The sequence below is a fragment of the Pholcus phalangioides genome, unplaced genomic scaffold, assembly GCF_987345545.1.
Source record: "Pholcus phalangioides strain wild (caught in Gottingen) unplaced genomic scaffold, Ppha-v1.0 ptg000028l_1, whole genome shotgun sequence".
NCBI lineage: Eukaryota > Metazoa > Arthropoda > Arachnida > Araneae > Pholcidae > Pholcus > Pholcus phalangioides.
In genome coordinates, this window is record NW_028301618.1 from 6913941 (window position 1) to 6935039 (window position 21099).

Consider the following 21099-nt stretch of genomic DNA (forward strand, 5'->3'; position numbering starts at 1 on the left):
TCCATTCACTAATTTTCTTACTCACATCCACTCACTACTTGCTCATTTTTTACTTTACGCATTTTTACTTGCTCATCCTGTCACTCTCTTAGAACTGAGTGTGTAATGACCTTAAGACCAGACTCATCCCTGGCAGATCACTTATTCTGTAACGCATTCAACTCCTTGCTCATTCTTTTGCTCATCAACTCACATGCTCACTCACACACATGCGTTCACTCAATCACTCATGCACTGAATTCCTCTCCCTTTCACTCTCTTACTCAGCCACACGCTCCACAGAATTACCTGGCGTAATTAAAAACAGTAAAATTAGTTTGGACCAGAATACGGGACATTTTCTTTAAAAGTATAGTCACGAGTATTTTGCGCTTTAAACAATCGTGAGTAGCTTTGTATTGAGAAAATCAGGTTTATCCCAAGATCACCTAGCGGCGAGGGCCACCTTTAGGGGCGGCACACGAGACTTTCCAACCAGGCGGCAGGTAAGCATGAGCAGTCCCTGCGATTCAAACTTTATTCACAAGGACTCCTAAGATGGGTCGTGCAAACCCACTGCACACGGCAGTTACAGCCATTGATTCTTGAGCTATGGATCACGACCCAAACTTGATCAGCAGGTACTTCTGAGATGATGGTCGTACTTATCACTTATGTTGTGGTTTTCTCGTTTTCGTATTAATTAAAGATTACTATTCTCTGACCAGAATCATGTGTGCGCGCTTGTGTGTATTTACTCAATTTCTTAGCTATTCGATCACTTTTTCTCTCACTAATGCACTCGCTCACTTGAAGCCAATCGCGTACTAAATCACAAACACTCAATAGCTGATAAACTTATTCTAGTCACACACTCGGCCACACACTCACTTGCTCACGAACTCGGCCACACGCTCCACATAGAGAGAGAGAGATACAGAGAAAGAGAGAGAGAGACAGATACAGAGAAAGAGAGAGATATACAGAGAAAGGGAGAGAGAGAGAGAGAGAGAAAGAGAGAGATACAGAGAGAGAAAGAGAGAGATACAGAGAGAGAAAGAGAGAGATACAGAGAGAGAAAGAGAGAGATACAGAGAGAGAAAGAGAGAGAAAGATAGAGATACAGAGAGAGAGAGAAAGAGAGGGAGAGAAAGAGCAAGAGAGAGAAAGAGAGAGATACAGAGAGAGAAAGAGAGAGATACAGAGAGAGAAAGAGAGAGATACAGAGAGAGAAAGAGAGAGAGAGCAAGAGAGAGAAAGAGAGAGATACAGAGAGAGCAAGAGAGAGAAAGAGAGAGAGAGCAAGAGAGAGATACAGAGAGAGAGAAAGAGAGAGATACAGAGAGAGATACAGACAGAGATACAGAGAGAGAAAGAGAGAGATACAGAGAGAGAGAAAGAGAGAGATACAGAGAGAGATACAGAGAGATACAGACAGAGATACAGAGAGAGAAAGAGAGAGATACAGAGAGAGATACAGAGAGAGAAAGAGAGAGATACAGAGAGAGAAAGAGAGAGATACAGAGAGAGATGCAGACATATATATATATATATATAGAGAGAGAGAGAGAGAATCGTCTCGGGTTGGAGTCCTGTGTCAGCCACCTTCCCTACTTGTAGGGGACCAAGATAAGGATTGTTTCAATAACAAATTTGAATTTTTGGGGTTTTTCCCCCTCTCAGAATCAAGGTTTCCCATTCATTAAATTAGTTCTGTCGCTCCAAGGAATAAAACTAAAATGGCGAGCACGAGATCAGTGGTGAGTAATCAGAAAAGAACAAACTGCGGGAAGACACACATCCACAAAAAAAAGAATATACAACAAAAAAGTCCCAGGAGAAAACATTTTGCACCGATTTTCATGCCCAAAGACAATCACATGATCACATGTTGCTGCTGCTACCAAGTAAAAACGTCATCTGTAGGGAAAGAAGATTCCTTCCTTTTTTTGGCGCTGTTTCGCTCAGTCAGCGAAGGTTGGATAATGCCAACATCAATGAACATAAGGAAGATTCTAAACGAACACGTTGATTTGGTGTGTTTTTTTTGGCGCTCGAGAAACTTCCGAGGTTATCCGCCGTCGAACTGTGTTTCCATCAAACGCTAGTTGCCCGCCTTCAAAGTTGGTCGAATAGTCTGGTACTCAGGAATCATCAGCATACGATATTTTCCGTATTCAGATTCGAACGCTGTTTTTTTTCGTCAGTAATATATTGGAAAGTGAAGAACATGCTACCCAAGATCTTCGGAGATGTCTTCGATCTCACGACGAGAAGGTCGGCCTTGTGCCGTAATGCCGTGTACCGAGTGAATCGCTCGCCGCCGAACAGCCCGCTGAGTTATTCCATTACGATCCGGCAAAAAGTTTGCTCCAACGGCATCAGGCTAAAAATTTCCCTGCGCCTTCTGCCTTGCGCTCTTCTCAAAGCTTCCCGACACGTCGTCGTGAGGTCCAAGACGAGGGTCAAGTTCTCGTCGACGTGCCTGCGCTGCACGGCTCGTCTCGAAAGGGTGAGGAAGCGCAGCGTGCTTCAAGTGCTGGACGTGGTCATCCCGCATGCGAGCGGCCAGCAGGATCCCGGACAGCTTTCCATAACGGTCGTCTTGGAAGGTTACGACGATTCCAACAAGGAGAACATCGTCGATTTTTACGAACTTGGGTGTTGATGCCATTGTGTGGTAATTTGACCCGTAACTACGAACTCTAATGTACTCCGTCGTCGAGCACAAGCATCGACTCTGTAGTCTCTACCACCGTGTTGAAGAAATATTCTTCACCTTGGGCACCAGCCTTGTCTATCTTAGACCCTGGAGATGATATTCCGTTGGGAACACGAGTGCCTAGGGAATTGATCCCAGCAGTTTAACCTAAGTCTATTTGGTTCAGTGGTTATGACACTAGCCTGGAGAGCAGTTTAACCTGTCCATGTGCCATGACGTGACGTCCGGTACAACTTCAACTGATCGGTTTAGTATGTTACGCCAAGGTTCCAAGATTCCGTTTGGCGTTATTTCTACATACTGGAACTTATCCATCTATTTCCGTGCGACAGTGATTCTGATGTTATTACTTCACTCATAATAAGAAAAGTTGATGGCAGCAGCACACATAACAAGCATTACACAGAAACAAATTTTACGTTAAGTTCACAACACCGACACGCACATTTGAACATGTACCAATTCGTCAGAAGTTCTACAGAGGAATATGGACGAGGTGCATGCCTGGTTTAGTAGTGATTCTGATGACGCAAAGTAAAATGTCGATCATGAACTTTGATAAATGTTAAATTTGTTTTATGCTAGTGTGCATTTCCTGAAATTTATAAATATAGAATGACTAGTGTTTGTAAAAGTATATAGTAGAGTTATGTGCCGTGTTTTTGTATATTTCATTTTCAGTGCATGCAACTTGTGATTGGAATTGTGATGCATGTGGCATCAACGCGTTAGGCCGGTCATCCACTGGAAGCAATAAACAAGTCGCGTGCAATTGTCTGATTATATTATGTCTGCATTCGCAAGACTGATCCCATTGCGCAGAAAGTGTGAGAACTTCGTCCGTTAGCAACGCTCTTCAGCCAGTGCCGTCTTAAGGCATGGGCCCACCCGGGCACGGCCCGAGGCCTCACAAAAATGGGATCTGGTTGAGATTTTCGAAAATTTGCCTGGTAGGGCCTCAGGAAAATCATTTGGTGGGGGCCCATGATGCTCTTAAGACGGCCCTGTCTTCAGCTAGTGATTTCCGGCTACAAAAGCAGACGGACCGAAATTTCCAAACCGATTAGGATTTCACGCCTCTTTTCGCATCTGCACAGGCGCAGTATGTTGTTTACTTGTCTGTTGCCATTCGCGTAGCTTGCTAGCTTGCCACGTGTTGTTGCTTTCAGAGGTGCCATTGCCATACGAGTTGGAAACAGTAAGTCCCATCCCTGCGGGAGGATGCAAACCGGCTGTTGCGTATGGATTGTTGCGCGGTTATGACGAATGAAGTAGCGCTGCCCATTTCCCAGATAATGTTGCGTTAAAACTTCCAACATTTTTGAGACTGTTTTCAAAATTTCAAAGTCGTTGTATTGCTCTAAAAGTGGGCAGTTCCGACAGAATTCCTCAGAGGATATACAGTCGAACTCGCCTATAATGAGCAGCTCGTTTTCAGTGAAAGTGCTCGTCAAATCCAGTCTTTCACTAAAACTTTTTTTGAGTAAAAGAAATTAATTTTTAGAAATTAAATCCTTTTAGTGAGCATAATACAGAAAAATTGGAAGGGGGAATATTCTGATACTCCTCACACACATATATGGTAAATTATAGCATTGTACCAAGCAAAATTACAGTAAAACTTTGATTAACCGTCAGTTTGTTATCTATCATCGTATAAAAAAAACGGAAGAAACAACTCCAGGATTAAGATCCAAAAAGATCGGATCACTGCTATTGTCTGTGAAAATGCCACCAGCAATCAGGGGTCATTCAAGTATTACGTCAGCATCTAGGGGGTTTCGGATTTGCCGACTTTTGATGACAAGGGGAGAGGGGGTTTGAAGGTTGCTTACGCCATCAACCACCCTTTTTGAAGATATGAAATATTCTAAGCTGCTGACGAAATTTTGCTGACGGGGGGGGGGGGGGGGGGGTTCAAAAATGGCTAAAAATTGCTTACGTAATACTTGAATGCCCGTCATAGAATAGTACATGCTTGTAAGGGGCCGTTCAAGTATTACGTATGCAAATTTTTAGCCACTTTTGACCCCCCCCCCCCCCCCGTCAGCTCTACCCCTCTGAATCCTAACTCATATTTTCATAAAGGGTGGTTGATGACGTAAGCATTATCCAAACCCCCCCCCCCATATCAAAAGTCAGCAAATCGGAAACCCCCTCATCGATGGTGACGTAATACTTGAACGGCCCCTAATGGTAAATCCAAAAAAACCTCGTGCTTTCAAAAATTTAAATATGAACGCATTGCCTATGAGCTATTATGCCCAAAAAAAAAAAGTGCTTGGATTAACCAAACAATTTTTTCAGAATATTTCCACGTTTTCGTGCCTCAAGTTAGAACTCATATGACCGAAAAGGAATTGCCGCTGAAAGCACTGCTGTTAATGTGCAATGCCCCGACACAACCTCTTGTGAATGGAAAAGTCATGACAAAATAACATGGATGCCTCTTTCTCCCAACGAATGCAACTCCACTTATCCAACCTATGGACTAGGGCATAATGGAAAATACGAAGCGACGTTACAGAAAAGCTTTTATCAAAGGCTTGCTTTCATTTGATGACTGTCAAAGAATTTTTGGAAGAGATACAACATTAAGGACGCTATTTTCAACGTCGCTACTGCCTGAGATGATCTTATATTGATATTTTTGTGTAAAATTAAATTCCATAAAAGGATTTTATTTTCATCCCAAGCCTGCAGTAAAATCACATTACTATGTGTATTAAGATATTTCTGTTATCCGTCACAACCCTGGTCCGGACGGTGACGGTTAATCTAAGTTTTACTGCAATTAATTTGCTTGCTAAAATTCCAGACCCTCGCTTAGACTGGGTCTGACTGTATAATCAATTCAAAATAAATGTTCAGAACGAAATACGAGAACTGCCATGATAAAATTGTCACACAAAAAACTACAGAAATCCATATTACGTGAAAAAAAGTTTATTCACACGAAATTATAACACTATATCATTATAACATAGAAACTTTGATGCGAGCTACAATCGATTCGCTTACAAAAACATTGGCCAATGTGAATGGCATAACGATTATAATTATATTGTACAATATATATAATGACGAACAAAAAGTTTTTTATACAGCATAGAATCAAGAACAAATAGATGACGAAATAAAGTTGCATGCGTTGACAGACAGCAATGCTCGGTAAGAGATGTGTTTTACATCATTAAACGCTGATTCGATCTGCGAGGAGATGTGCACAGTTTTCTATTCATTTATTATTTTTTGTGATGCATAGCATTTATATCTTTTGGATTACCGATGAAAGAAAGGAAATGTCACCCTAGCTTTAGTGAAACTTGCAACAAATCCTAGCAGATTGAATTCCAGAGCGAAGAAAGACTAGCTTAAAGTTAGCAACAAAAAAAAATCTATTGCAAATGAAGTGATAGCTGAATAACAAGACTGGTTGCGAGAAAACAAACGGCATTCCCTATATAAGTTGACACATTCGAGCTTCTCGTAAATGAATATCTAGCCAGCAAATACAAAATTGATACATTCTCTTTCGAGAAAACCTAAATAAATGTATGTTACATATGTCTCTGTATAGCTTTGTACGATGCGTGAACTATTTTCTGAGAGGTCACTAGCCCCTGTGAGCCTGGTAATAGATTTTTTGTTTTTCCAATTTCTCATTTTCAAATATCTTTTAAAATAAATATCAACCGAAAAACAAGTATCAAATTTCATTCTTGGAAGATCACGAAATCGTTAACTTAGGCGAAAGTTGAGAAGAACAAGCATTTTTGCAATTTTCATTTACTTGCATTACGACATCTCATCCCATTTGGATATCAAATGATCAGTACCCTTCAACAAGTAGCTGGAATGATGAATCGAGATGCAGATACATCTTCGCACCTTCTGGGCTTGCAATCGTGTTTGTAATATTATGCTGACTGTAGAGAAGCAGTGCCAGAGACGTACTGTCGAAACATATACTTACCTGGATTTTTCTCATGCCACACAGGCACATCGGCCTGCAACATTTCAGACACAGGCTGACTCTTTGTTCAAAAGGGTCGAACCTGGTCATGACGATCGTGACACAGACATCACTGCCTGTTTGTCACCACAGGCTCAGTCTGCGCAATGACAGATATTGATCTATTTTTTCTCTGGTGGCCGAGGAGAACATGCAGCCTCCTCCTGGCACTGCTGAGATCTTGCAATCATCCAAAAAGAACATCTCTGTACAAGTCAATAGCATAGGGAACCACCTTCTTTAAAGTTGTCGCTCCTGTGGACCATTTTGGATTCACAAACGATACCAAAATAGCAAAAATGCTTGCTTATATCACAGACAAAAAAATAAATTCTGCCAATTATAATTGATGTTCTTCTAACACTATTCATTCCAAACATTCTTTTTTTAAAAATAAAAAATCATTTATATGAAATGGCAAACAACGCTTTGCTGGCTAGATGTCTTACGATAAAGTGCATAGTTTTAAACGATAATGAAATGCCGCATTCAGACACAAAAGTTATCAATAATAAACAGATTTAGTTAGATTATGAGCAGAAAACGCCAGCCCAAATCAACTCGACTATATTTACAGAAATGAAAATGATGAATGCCATTCATCCCAAGCTACAGTTTCACACAATCCGAGATCAAGAAAACTAGTAGGATTACTCACAAAGCAGACTACAGAAAAAGCTTAAAATAGACCTATGCGTAATTAAGGACTCAATATCCTGAAATCAGAGTTAAACACATACGAGACGTTCAGAGCTGGAACCGTAAGGAAAAATAAAATTGATACAAAAGAAAGTGAATTCATTCAAGTTTACGAGTGATTTGCTCATAATGAATGAAGATTCCGATGTCTTTGAATTGAAATTTTTGCCTCACCAATCGCACGCTTTTTCAAGTCTCGTTTCCTGGCTCTGAATGTCTTATATGATATAACACACCAAAAATGAAGTAAGTTTCTCCTTAAATATAGGGTTCCGCACACATTGTCTTAATGTGAAACACCTCAAAGTGTTCGATAAATATGAAAAAAAATTTGGCTGATCGATCAATAACACAGTGAAATCTCTATATAATAATTTTCAAGGGGAAGGAATTATTGTTAAAAGAATTCAAGAGATTGCTACTGTGTTTGGTTCGGGCGATTTCCCCAATGTCATATAAAAGTACAAATTTGCTGTACCAGCTCTATTGCTATCAATAGACAACATTCAAGATCGTCCCCCCTCATGCTAGAAGCATAAATGTGCAAAATTTCATTTTTTTGGCTTATAAGCTGATTGGATCCCTTATTTTGCTATCTAAGTTTTGGGTGAAATTCGATTATGTATCCTATTGAAACACGTTACAAAAAACCATTTTAGAAAAATAACCTCCATAGAGTACATGGGTACAGTAAACATTCAAGCTTCATTTCCCACATTCTTTTTTTTCTCCTCAAGGACATTGAACATTTGTGCTTCAGGCACAAGGGGAACGATATTAAAAAAATTTCTAAGAAAGAAAATTAATAGGAAATTGATACGAGTCAATAGCTTCTAAAGTGGCAATGAATCAAACAATCAGAATATTATTTAAAAATATAAAAACTGAGAACCAAACGCAATGTATGGTTTTTGCCACTTTCTCCATTTTAAAGCGGGGAAAAATGGCAACTAAATACAGACTACTGCTGCTTCTCATTAAATTTTCACGTAAAATTTGGAATAAAAATTTAGAAAACTCATACTTTAGAAGCTATCGATCATAGCCATTCCTCTTTTTTACCTATTCAAGAGTTTTGCTACCAATAGAACATAATTTCTATGGATAAATTGGAAGCACATTCCGAACTGAACGAACCACAATTCAACAGATCTTCTCCCAAATATTTTGGTTCATTAACCGCCGCGTTTACTGCAACCGGAGAAGGTGGATGCGAATTAAGAAATATGGATACTATTTGATGATATCCAACAATGCTCCTTTCAATTTGCTTTTTGTGCACCTTCGTCGCTGACTAGTTCGTTCTCTGTGCAGTATGACAATGCAGCGAGATGCCACCAAAAAAAAAGCAGATACACGTTGATTAGAGAGAGCATTTTTTAAATATTCTTGAATTGGTCATCAGATTTCACTGATAATATTCGAAACGAACCAAATGTATGGAAGAAACTCCATAGAGCTATGGTACATTCGAAAATAAAATGTATTAGTGAAGACTATTCATTCTGATAAATACATCTAGACGGATAAAATTTTCATGATATTTACAAATGTTCGCTTTTGCAAATCAATCGTGCCACAGAAAAAAAAACTACTTCGCGATCCACAAAGATGAACAGAATGTAATAACGACACATTAGTTTGGTAATGTGTCATTTTGGCAGATGTCGCAAAACGTTCTTCTAATAAACATGGACAGTTGTTGGTATTTAAATTCACTGCAATATGAAAATATGCATGAAATGGTTGATTATCGGAAACGGGGAAAAAATCAATCATGATAAATGTACAGGCAACCAATCAATTCAAACGCTGATAAATATCATATAAACATGATACAACTCTTGAGTGAGCTGTAGAATCCTATGTACAGACCCTTTTACAATATGACCCTCATTAAACGGCTTTAATATACACAAATATACGTTATATACATTCAAAAAAATCCACACATCTTTTGATGTACTAATATCAAAAAACAAAAATGAAAAATAAGAGTATGTAAAATCAAATCGGGACCTTGACCCTTCCCCCCACAAATGCACTTTTCCACCTGTTTCTCTTGCCGCACTCAAATTTTATTACTGCTTCGGATGGATCAACTGGAACTATGGCGAAGGCCACGAGAGCGAGATTGAGATGATGAAGCATTTAGAGGAACGTTGAAGGCAGATGACTGAAAGGAACTGGATGCTGTCATCAGCCACAACAGTGGATGAATGATCGGAGCATCGTGCAGGTAAAATGGGCACGATTGGCCTTCACTTGTGGATGAATGCTTCTGGCGGGATACGACCCATATTCTGTAGAAAAATAAAATATCAAGTTAATATTAAAGAAAAAACAACTACCGTATACATATACTCATGGTATAAGTTGACCCTCTTCCCCCCCCCCCAGGACAAAAAAAAAAGAAAAGAAATTTTGAGTTGTTAGTCTCGTTACTACATAAATGACCCTTATTGGCAATCACAGGAAGAATCAATTTACGACACCAGGTGAAAGTAATATTTCATACAGGATGCTAAATAGCAATAACATCAAACACACTACAGTAAAACACAGTAGAAATGGTGGTTAACTTACATTCAATTCTGTAAAAACTGCAGCAGACTTTTGTGAATCCCAATCATGCTCTTCCAAAAGCCTGACAGAAGAATATAAAAATTAACATTTAGTTAGGACACACGAGAACAAAACATATGTGCATCAAATTTACACTATATAAGAACAGTTTCCTTGCTTACGTCAAAACCCTAATGAGAAACTTACATCAGAATTGCCTTCATCAGCGAATTACCATGAACCAGGATTCCTGCCGCAGATTGAAGGGAGGGGGGAAAATCAAGGACAGACTTCTATTTGGGCCAGAAAATAGTGATTGACTTAGCCAAATGATGAAAGTGCATTTGCCCAAAACCTCATCTATATGAATAAGCCCTTTCCAACCATTTAGCTATAATTTTTTTTTCTGATTACCCAAAACACAAAATTCTAGATAACGTTTAAAATTTGCCCATAATACATACAGGCGAAATAACGAGCACAGTTGTTGATTCGGAAATTTGGAAAACAACAGGTGACTGTCTTTGAAAAAAACACGTAATGTGTTAAAATGCAAAACCATTAGGTACACATTCGTTAGAAATTTGTCCAAGGAATTTTTAGAAGGTGTGCATCTGCGGTTTAGTAGTAGTAATATCCTGGATAACATGTACCACCATCTGAAACAGTTTTCGCCTAATAAGCGAACACTAAATCATTATGTTGGAGATTAACTAACTAAACACTTATTCAAAGATGTCACTTTCCGCTATCCATGCAAAAAAATTTTTTGGTGGCGTGAAGATATATTTTTTGGAAAAATATATATCATTATCACTAAATATATATACATAAAGAAAGAGAATTCAATTCATTTCCGCGCAGGGGCAGTTGAATTCTCTCCTTTTCCAAAAAATATATCTTCGCATCAGCCAGCTGTTAAAAAAACGTTGTAACTAAACACTACCCGGCAATTGAAACGAGGATTTGAATATTTAATGGTATCATTACTTGACAGTGAACTCCAGGTTCATTCCACAGAACTTCATAAATTCCATCGCTAGCTGCTGTTTCTCATTTGGACTTTTATCGCCTACAGACGACGCAGGACTTGGTGAAGGCGTTGGTGCAGCAAATTTGAATGCCTGAGAAAGGGGAGAAAAAAAATTTACATTTATATACATACAGCTACATACAAACATTTTAGGCAAACGGATGCAATAGCTTTTACCTTTATCTGCTCTCTTGTAGCGTTCGTTATGAAGAGCATCTCATTCGTTATGACAAACCTGGAAAGACACAAAAATATGTACGCAGACACAAGTTTTTAATATAATCAGGCAAGCATACAACACTCAATTTCTCCTGCCAATTTAGGCCATCATATATAATGACCATCAAAGATGGAGACTAATGATCTGTAAAGAGCTTGTAAAGGAAAACAAAGAATATGATACCCTTGTCCTCGCGGCGCTACCACAAAAGTTCGGAAGAAAGACCTCAATGGCTGATTACTCATATCTGGACCAACTGAAAGGAGGGAAAAAAACCATCAATCAATAGAGGTACAGGATGAATGTAAAAGTGCTATACTGAACTGTTTCATTAAAAATTGATCGATACTCACTTTCTTTGAAAACTCCATTGACACTGAACGCCATCAAGCCAGGCTGAAAATAGGAAATAGACTATATCAATATTCTAATAAGGGAGAGATAGCTTCCAGTTTCTATTTCGTTAGAGTTCACAATATATAGATGAACTTCAATATATCAAGTACAAGCAATATAACTTGGCTCACAAATGCCTTAACTGAATTTTTTTGGATAATGGATATGATTTCGAAATGAATTGTCATCAGCCTAGACGGTCGACAGTGACTACTAGACCAGACATGCACTTCGTCCATATTCCTCTGCAGAACTTCTAACGAATTTGGACATGCTGGAATGTGTGTGTGCGTATAGTGAACCTTCCGTGAAGTTTGCTTGTGTGTAATGCTTGTTATATGTGTAGCGCTGTCATCTGCAATCAATTTTTTTAAACTATGAGTTTTTTCACAACTCATAGTTATTGGAGTGCAATGAATGAATAATTATACCGTTGTAGGCAGAGAGCAGCAGGCCTACAACGGAGTCGACAGTGACTCAAACTCACTCAGAAGTGGCTCTCACTCATTTAAGATGAACAAACTGAAGCTGTGTGCAAGGGTATCTTAATGCAAAGTTGTAGGGCCTCAAGAGTATATGCCCCCCTCCCATGATGGTATCTGGTAATTTCCAGCCAGATAGTGTCTTCGAATATGCCACACTCTTAGCTATCCCACCTCATGGATATGGCATCTTCAAAGCCATTGAGTTGTGCGGTTTTTGCAGAGCTTCTCAAATTCCCAGAAATGTTTTCTGATGGGTTTACTGGTGATGTCTCTCTGCCATCAGTGATATTTTTGCTCTGTCGGTGTTGACATGAAGAAAATCTGGCTCTCAAAGAGATTACAGACAATCCAGAAGCAGATATTAATCACTTGAAGGCCCTGGCTCTGAAGAAATTAGCCTTTCTACCCTACGCATCTGCAGTTGATCTATGAAGATGGGAGTTATTCGAAGGCAACATCAAGCAGCAAGACATGAACAGCAGATGGAGAGAACTGAGGTACTTCGAGCCACTGTTAGATTTCCTCAAAGAACAGAATCAACAAGACCATTCAGCTTGTAAGTTAAAATGAACAAAATTGGGATGTAAACCCAATCTTGCAGAGGTGGGGGATAGTGTTCCATATTTGTGGTTAAAAGCTTGTAGTAGCAATATGGTATAAGGCTCAAGAGCCAAAGAAAAAGGGAAAAGCCTCAGGAGAATGAAAATCGCGGGAACTGACGAGGGACATTCGAAAATAAAAGGGGGGAAGGTGTGTAGAAAATGATTAAGTAGGATCATAGTCTTCAGTGTACGTTTTTATTCCAATTTTTACCAATAAATTCTTGTTTAAGTTTGCCTTGATGAGTAATTACTATTCAGAGGACCTAGGGTCACTAATATCAAGAACATCACTTTGCTGCAGAAATAATAAAGTAACACTCACCGTTACTTGAAATATGTCTATGATGAATGACTGAGGATCATGTTGCGTTATCGGAAGTTGACTCAATGTTGACAAGATTGAAATCCTGTTACTTCTAAGCAAACTACTTCTGCGACCTATTATAACAATTGGATATTTCAATTAGCGGCAGGCCTAGGCAATACAATATTGAAAAACGTCTTATCAGAGTTCATCTTCATGAATCATAGATATATCACACACAACAGTGTGAGCCAAAAAACTTAAACCACTGAAAAAACAAATCCATACCTGCATCGCTGACTCTCAGAAGATTGCGATTTTCAGTCGTGTAAGAAGCTAATATTTTATCCGAAGGTCTGAATATTAAAAAAAAAGAGAGGACGAGTTAAAAGATATAAATCGAAATACATGTTTGTCTGATTTATTCGGACAACAATCAAGAAAACTCAAACTTGCCTCACGGGTCCAACAAATTTTGGAGTGCTCAATGAAAATGTCGCCTGAAATAAAAAAGAATAGAATCAAATACGTAAGAGAAACACAGTTTGAAAAAAAAATTCAGACAAGCAATGTTCTTGAATTTTATACATACATTTTCATGATAAGCTTCCAGCAACTTGTCTCTGTTTTCGGAATCATAAATCATGTAATATCTGAAAAGACATAAGAATTATGTGTTTGTAAGACTTGTTTTTTTTTAAAATAATGTGATCATCACGTATTCCCAAGAGATCTTTACGATCTGTCCAGGGAATTTGCTAGTGTGTTAGTAGACGCACATGCCCAAACCGGGATTTGAACCCAGACTCGCACAGTCAGAAGCTAGCTCCCTAACTAATGCAAGGAGGCAGTCCAGTGGTTAGGGTAATGGTTAAGATTTTGCAACTGTTATGTAGCACAACTCTTCAATCACTGTGTTAGATACTAGCAATACAATGTATAGATTTGCTACAGACAGAGTTTCTTATAAGATGACGTTTGATTCCTTTAGTTCACTTGTGTGAGTATTGACAACGGCATCTGTTCACACCATTAGTGACCAACCACCAAAACTTTGACAGTGGATTCCACAGAAAATTAAAAAAACATAATAAACCACTCACTGTTCTAAGAACTGCACAACGAGACCCTTGACATCTTCGGCCATAAAGAAGCTTCCCTGGAGAAAAGAGAAAAACAGCATAGAACAATATGCATCATTCACAGGATTCAAATCGCATTCAAAAGCAACAATTTTTGATAATTTTTATCTTACACGATCTGTTATGTATACAGAATATACAGGTACTTTTAAAAGAACAATACAAATTATACTGTTGATGATGAGCATCAACAGTATAACCTGTATACACTGTTTAGACTAAGAGCACAATTTAATCAGGGGCCAGAAACATATATATATATATATAGGGTGGCCATGGGATCCATGTTTTAAAGGGCATTCCCATAATTTTGACCATCCTGCTTGACTTTTCTTTAATGACTGAAATTAAGGATTGAGATTATTTTTCTAACTTAAAAATTAAATTCTGATAATTATGACTCTGATAAATGTATTAATTTCTCGTACTTGACAAACTACGGATTTGTTTCACGAATTCTACTTTAATCCATCATTGCGACTTGCATGATGGATTAAAATATTGACCTTTTATTCACAACCCTTCATTTCAAGTCAGTGGCAATTTTTCACTGTATACGCTACGTTACGTAGACCTGCCAACCTCGAAAACGTAAATTTATAATCTGTAAGTAATAGTAACGCAAATCCTGCAACTTCCTACAAACATACAGTAATTTCCTGTGCATAATCCGCAGATTACAAGTCAGAATAAAGAATTAAATGTAAAATTAACAAAATATGCGCAGAGTTGACAACTCCTACGGATTGTCAGTAGTTTTTAGGGATGGGCGCAATAAACTATCCATGACCTCCACTCAAATTTTATGACTTTTCCGGGACGGTAGACAGTTATTTCTTTATAACTTTTTTTTTTTATGGAATAGGACACAGAGTTAGAAAGGCTGAAAGCATCAAATGTCATTAAATATGTATACAGATGAAAGAAGAATTCACTCACTTTGGAGGCTGGGATCTTTTCTGAACCAAGATCAAAACCTATAGGAGCGGGCAAATCATGCCCATCCTACAATAAAAATGAAGGGGAAAAAAATCAATGAATTCATACCAAATTATCATTCTGATTTCACTTATGCAATATACTCAGGTGACTTGATACTTTCAATTCTCAGATAGCATTATGAATGAATTTTCGACAATGAAACAAAATTAATAGGAAAAGAGCAATTCACTTACAAGTTGCAGAAGCTTTGGAAAAATATCTCGAACTGCACTGTAAAGGAATAAGAAAATAGGAACTTCAATGCATTACTGATTACAAAGGAGTGGCTCCACCTCCTTTCTCAATAACATTACAAAAATATTTGTGAGATTGGTTAAGATGGTAATTAAAAAACTTCATGTTGCCACTGGTGAAATTATGTAAGGTCCCACTCGTTTCAAATGTTCATCAGTTGCATTTAAGATGTAAATACTGAATATACATTCTGCTATTAAGAAAAAGTATACAAAAAAAATCTTAATTTTCCACTCGTTTCCAATGGCAGAATCTACTATATTGACAGCCTGCATCTGAGAACACAGGTATTCTGAAAGAAATGGAACATCTGTACAAAGAAAACAAATATCACAAAAATAACAACTGAAGATAATATTGATGAATAGGTAATGAAGAGAATACAAATTTTAAATAGCTTCAACCAGTGGGGGCCTCTCCTAACCTGTGCCGATACCAAGACCATGTTTGCTCACATGTTATACTCAATTTTTTATCATCTTTCTCATTTAAGATTACCAGATATCTTGCACATGTGGGAGTCGCTTAAAGAAATTTCCCCAGTGTTCCAAAAACGTTCGATTAAGCTTCTATTTTGCTTCTACAATGCACCAAGTCAAAATATTTTTAATCTTCAAAAATAATTTTTTCATAACTCAGATTCTGCAACTTTGAACATGTTTTTTACAAACCAAGCACAATTATCACCATGGACAATTTACTACCTAGTGAGTTGTGACTGTGTGTGCACCTGACAGTCTGAGTGCGTATCTAGTGTTGTGTTTGATTTTTCAGTGCTGAAAACTATATTTCAGAAGTGCAGCGTAATGACTGAATATGTGTAGTTTGTATGCCCGTTGCTGTCTGTGGAGAGAATTTTTAACAGGGAAATCAGCTTGCATTTATTCCTTGAAGTTGGGAACCACAGAAAAACTTCAGCCGACCACCACTGTGGCGACGGTAGGGCTCGAACCTGGGTCCCAGTGATGCGAGAGTGCCACTATGACCATTTGACCACCACAGAAGCAACTTTGAACATTGTCAAACAGTCATTTTATGGACTTTTCAAACTTAGTATGGTATATAGCAGCTGAAATTAGGAAACTGCCAATAAAATTCATGGGTAGGGGAAAAAAAATATTTTATGCAAAAATATTCAAATACCTCCACCTGCAAAAAAGTTTCAAATTAACTTCAATTATGCCAAAAACTCCCTTTGGGTATTTTTAATGTGTGTAAGAAACCCCTCTATTTTTGGGACCCAATTTTTGACAAAAAAGGTTTCTTGTACACTTTAAAATATGGTAATTATCTTATTTTATAGCATCAATCAGGTGTTTTCAATTTTGTTTTATGTGTAACAGCTCCCATCCTAAATTTCTTTATTTTACCAAAGTAATTAGCAAGTTTAGAGGATTTTTATGACCTAAAACCACAATGCCATTGCAGATTGGTTGACATTTAGGTTTTTTTTTGTTTTTTAACCAATTTTATATCTTTAGGTTTGATCATTTTGTCTCACCATGGCCATTTTCTGCACACAAGTGCCAATTAGACCGGGACCTACGATTCATTCCCAATTCTAAACAGAATTCCACATTTTGCCTTTTTTATATTCACAGAGAGGTGTACTTTTAGGTCATTAATCTTCTATAGCCCTAGTAATTAATTTTAAAAAATATATATCACTGAGTAGCTTCAAAGTTTACCATGCATTAAAAGCTTCATTTAACTTTTTCTTCAATCAGAAAATAGACTTGAGCTATCAGGCTGCACACAATAGCTTTTGTAAGCCGAGACTGATCCTAATATACAGAAAGTGAGTGGCATCAACTGCATATGGAATTCAGTAACCAACTCCAGTCAATGAATGATTGATTCTCCAAAAATGGGACTCGCTGCGTCTTACCATTTCTATAGGCTACCTATTAACCCCTTTTCACTTCTATTTTGCTTCTTCAGTGCACCAAGTCCACCTCATAAACATGGAAACGGAAAACATTGAAAAGTTAGGCATTTGACAAGTTTTAGTCTTCCTCAAATCAGCTTTGATGAAGGAAGGCCCTATAGCACTCAGCAATAGATGCAGTACATCACTTAATTTTTCCATATCTCCCACAACACTAGCTATCCTCATTTGGTGCTAGATAATTTATGAGTGACTTAATCAAAATGAAAAAGAAACTTTCTATAATCAATGTACCAAATGGACAAATTTTACCTGACATAAACTGTAGGTTCTTTGAAAGTATCACACAGATTGTTGCCATCTAGCACCAAACTTTTCAATTCGAGCCCTTTCAAATTGTTCAGCTCTTGAATCGTCCTCAACTATAGAGATAGCATGATGAAATAAACTATCATTTTATAGATGGATAACACTTTATAGATGGAATGAATAGAACAAAAAATAAATATGCATAGGATAAATTGAAACTTACACTATTATCCTTAAGCGACAATGCTTTGAGCTCCTTACAGATTGGTACGAGAGGTTTCAGTGGAACCAAGTTATTCAGATCATTTGAGCTCAAGTCGAGAGCCTCTATCTGTTAACCAAAATATAAAAAAAGCTCAATAAATCAAAATATGAACTGTTTTGATTTTAAACCCATATTTCAAACCCATCAAGCAATCAATCATTTTGTATAATATTCTAAATTAAAAGGGCCATACTCATGTTTTAAACAATATGTAAGATGAGAGACATTTGTTCAACCTTCTGCGCTGGGTAAAGAGGAACTAATGGCACATAGAAAACCTTCTACACGGATTGAAGCTATTCGGCTAATCATACAAAATATTTGTCCAAAAAAAGGATAGTCAAATAGACCAGGCGTTTGGTTATATAGGTGAATAGACATCAGTTAGTTGTCAAATACAATCTTTTTATTTAGTCCTACAATGAAATATTCTACCAAGATTTGGATTAATAGCGATCAGCAATGGGAACCCTGCTTTCAATGAGATATGTCAATTTCTCTTTCATAATCAAGTTCAATTCTTTGGCTAAATCACTCACACTTTAAATGTTCACACATTTTTTAGAATTTCCTTTCATACAGTGAGTTTATACCGAATTGACACTTGACAATCTGCTGACCCCTTTGGACAAGGACAGATATTCTTGCGTTTGGAAATAATTCAAAGGTTATTACTTGACCCTGCTCACTTTTATTGTTCTCTGTTGGGACTATCAAATGGCTGCATGGATAAAACAGACACTAGGTAGCCCAATGAACTTCCTCCGCCTTAAAGGACTTATTCTTAACCATGGTTCGTACTCTTCCAACGAAAAAAAATTCAAGGACTATTCAAGGTAAAACTTAAAAATTGGAGGACTTTTTTTACAAAAGCATATTTTTAACATGAATAGGCGCATATTTAATTTTGATTAAAACTTTCAGAGATTACATTTCTACCTACTTTATTTCACATCATCTGTAATGAATAAAGGAGGCCACATACACATATATATCATACAAAACATATGACACATTGAATAACACAGTTCGTGCCTGTCAATTTCCCCATTGAAACGTAGTTTAGTCTCTAAATATTGCAATTAATTTCCTTTTAAAGACTAAAAAAAAAAAGAACTCTTCTAAAGATAGAAAAAGATTAAATTTATTTATTTCATTAATTCTGGAATTTTTTCATCAATTCTGGAATTATTTCTTTCAACAATTCTGGAATAATTTTTCATAACTTTTGGAATAATTGCTTTCATCAATTCTGGATTTGTTTCTTTCGCTAATGCTGAATTCTTTTATTGATTCTAAAATTATTTCATTAATTCTGGAATTATTGCTTTATTAATTTTGGAATTATCTCTCATTAATTTTGGAATTATATTTCATTAATTCTTTCATTAATTCTGTAATTCTTTCTTTCATTAATTCTGTAATTTTTTCTTTCATTAATTCTGGAACTATCTCTTTCATTAATTTTGGAACTATCTCTTTCATTAATTTTGGAATCATATCATCGATACTGAAATTATTTCTTTCATTTATTGTTTTAAACTCCTTTAAACAACTATCGATGCCATTAGAAAATAACGGAGATGCGCCGACATTCAATGCGTCACGTGATCTTCCAAGTAATTATGCAGACCACTGACGTCATACCAGCGCCGGCACTAGAATGTGGGAGGGCAACTGCAGAAGAACTTCTACTCTAGAAATAGGTATTGGTTGGTTGTTGGGGGCCAAAGCGTGCCGACTGAGCTGAAGAAAAAAAACAACGATCAGAAGTTCATTTTGAACACTAGCTTTTATTCCATAAAAGTTGCAAGGAAAAAAAACAACGATCGGAAGTTCATTTTGAACACTAGCTTTTATTCCATAAAAGTTGCAAGGAAAAAAAACAAGATCATTTACGATCATAAAAGAAATAAATAAATAAAACGGCCGACAAATAACAACCGGCAATCTCAGGGAGAAAAAAAACAATCCCGACATAGACGTGGAAAAAAACCAGCCTACAGTACAAAGCCGAGCTCCTGTGAGGGTGAGAGCATGCCGCCAGCGATTTACATATTGCGTCGGGCTGAGCGGTTCCACGTGCACAACATAGGTTTTTGGCGCCGCATGAACCGAACTGTATCATTTCGCGTCGACAGAAGCATTTTACATAATCACACTACGCGTTTGTGTATTCCTACCGTGGCGCATCAGCTCACGGCCCTGCTATCAGCTACTCTGTCATCTGCATGCTCCGGTTTGAAGGGAAGCATTGAGCTCTATGAAGGGAAGTGAAAGAAAACAAAAATGAAGAGAAGATCGGTAAAACGAGTGGTGCACAACGCATTTGACTCCTCCAGAAACAGTCGGGCAATCACGCCCGACGTAAAACACTGCCGTGTGAGGCTTGTTGCGCTCTCTAGGAAAACAGTCGAACTTGTTTTCTTATTATTGGTGAGTGGACGGCATGTCACGCTGGGCGATTCACTTTGCACGCGGCACAAAAAACCTGCTCCTACGAAAACCCGGCTTTATAATAATGGAGAAAAACGTGCTTTAAATCCAATTATCCAGGGTTATTGGCTACTAAGACTTTTTCCCTGTGCTTTGCACTTTTTTAAGGACGTCACTTACGAAGTAAAAAAAAAAAGTGACGAAAACTATTTCGGAAAACACAAATTTTTCAAGGACTCTCACAGAATTCTTGAAATAAAATTCTTTTTCAAGGACTTTTCAAGGTTTTCAAGGACCGTACGAACCATGTTAACATTTCTTGAACTTCACCTACATCAGCTGCATGACAAGAGAAGCAGCTCCAGGAGACATTGACGTTCTTTAGATGAGTATAAGCCGGTGAGAGATTATCAGAATACACCAAGAAAGACTCACTATTTGCTATCCAAATCCAAGAGCAAAGGAGGTCTTAAATCGCAGCACCATCAATAGATTTGGGAAAGTAGACAAGTAGAAGTGGAAACAACAATACAACAGATGTACAACTGACCAGACAAAGACCATTCCATTGACTACAAGTGACATCAATCAAGAGAACTTGTATACAATGATCAAGATGACAATTACAATTTTATACAAGTCATATACCTAATACGATATGTAGCTCATGATTTCTAAATTGCCATTCGGCTATAAAGTAATTGTCTGTTCAAAGTTGACAATGGTTGATTTCTTTAAAGAATTTAATACATATATTTTCTGTTATTTAATAGATATCTGGATGCACCCATCTTTTGGGAATG

At 37.5% G+C, this 21099-nt stretch overlaps 1 protein-coding gene across 1 annotated transcript in view; it reads right to left on the reverse strand.

The window, feature by feature from the left end:
- Nucleotides 1-5631: 5631 nt before the first annotated feature.
- The window catches only part of LOC149067858 (nuclear RNA export factor 1-like), a 35905-nt gene continuing 20437 nt past the window's right edge, over nucleotides 5632-21099 (reverse strand). Inside the window, exons 11-25 of the mRNA XM_089252314.1 lie at nucleotides 17819-17926; nucleotides 17599-17708; nucleotides 15338-15374; nucleotides 15102-15167; nucleotides 14124-14179; nucleotides 13613-13673; nucleotides 13477-13520; nucleotides 13309-13376; nucleotides 13039-13154; nucleotides 11587-11629; nucleotides 11417-11489; nucleotides 11191-11248; nucleotides 10971-11104; nucleotides 10002-10062; nucleotides 5632-9718 (exon numbers count right to left, since the gene is read on the reverse strand). Of these exons, the coding sequence (XP_089108440.1) occupies nucleotides 9677-9718; nucleotides 10002-10062; nucleotides 10971-11104; nucleotides 11191-11248; nucleotides 11417-11489; nucleotides 11587-11629; nucleotides 13039-13154; nucleotides 13309-13376; nucleotides 13477-13520; nucleotides 13613-13673; nucleotides 14124-14179; nucleotides 15102-15167; nucleotides 15338-15374; nucleotides 17599-17708; nucleotides 17819-17926 (1077 nt within the window). The 3' untranslated portion in view covers nucleotides 5632-9676. The remainder of the gene's footprint in view (nucleotides 9719-10001; nucleotides 10063-10970; nucleotides 11105-11190; nucleotides 11249-11416; nucleotides 11490-11586; nucleotides 11630-13038; nucleotides 13155-13308; nucleotides 13377-13476; nucleotides 13521-13612; nucleotides 13674-14123; nucleotides 14180-15101; nucleotides 15168-15337; nucleotides 15375-17598; nucleotides 17709-17818; nucleotides 17927-21099) is intronic.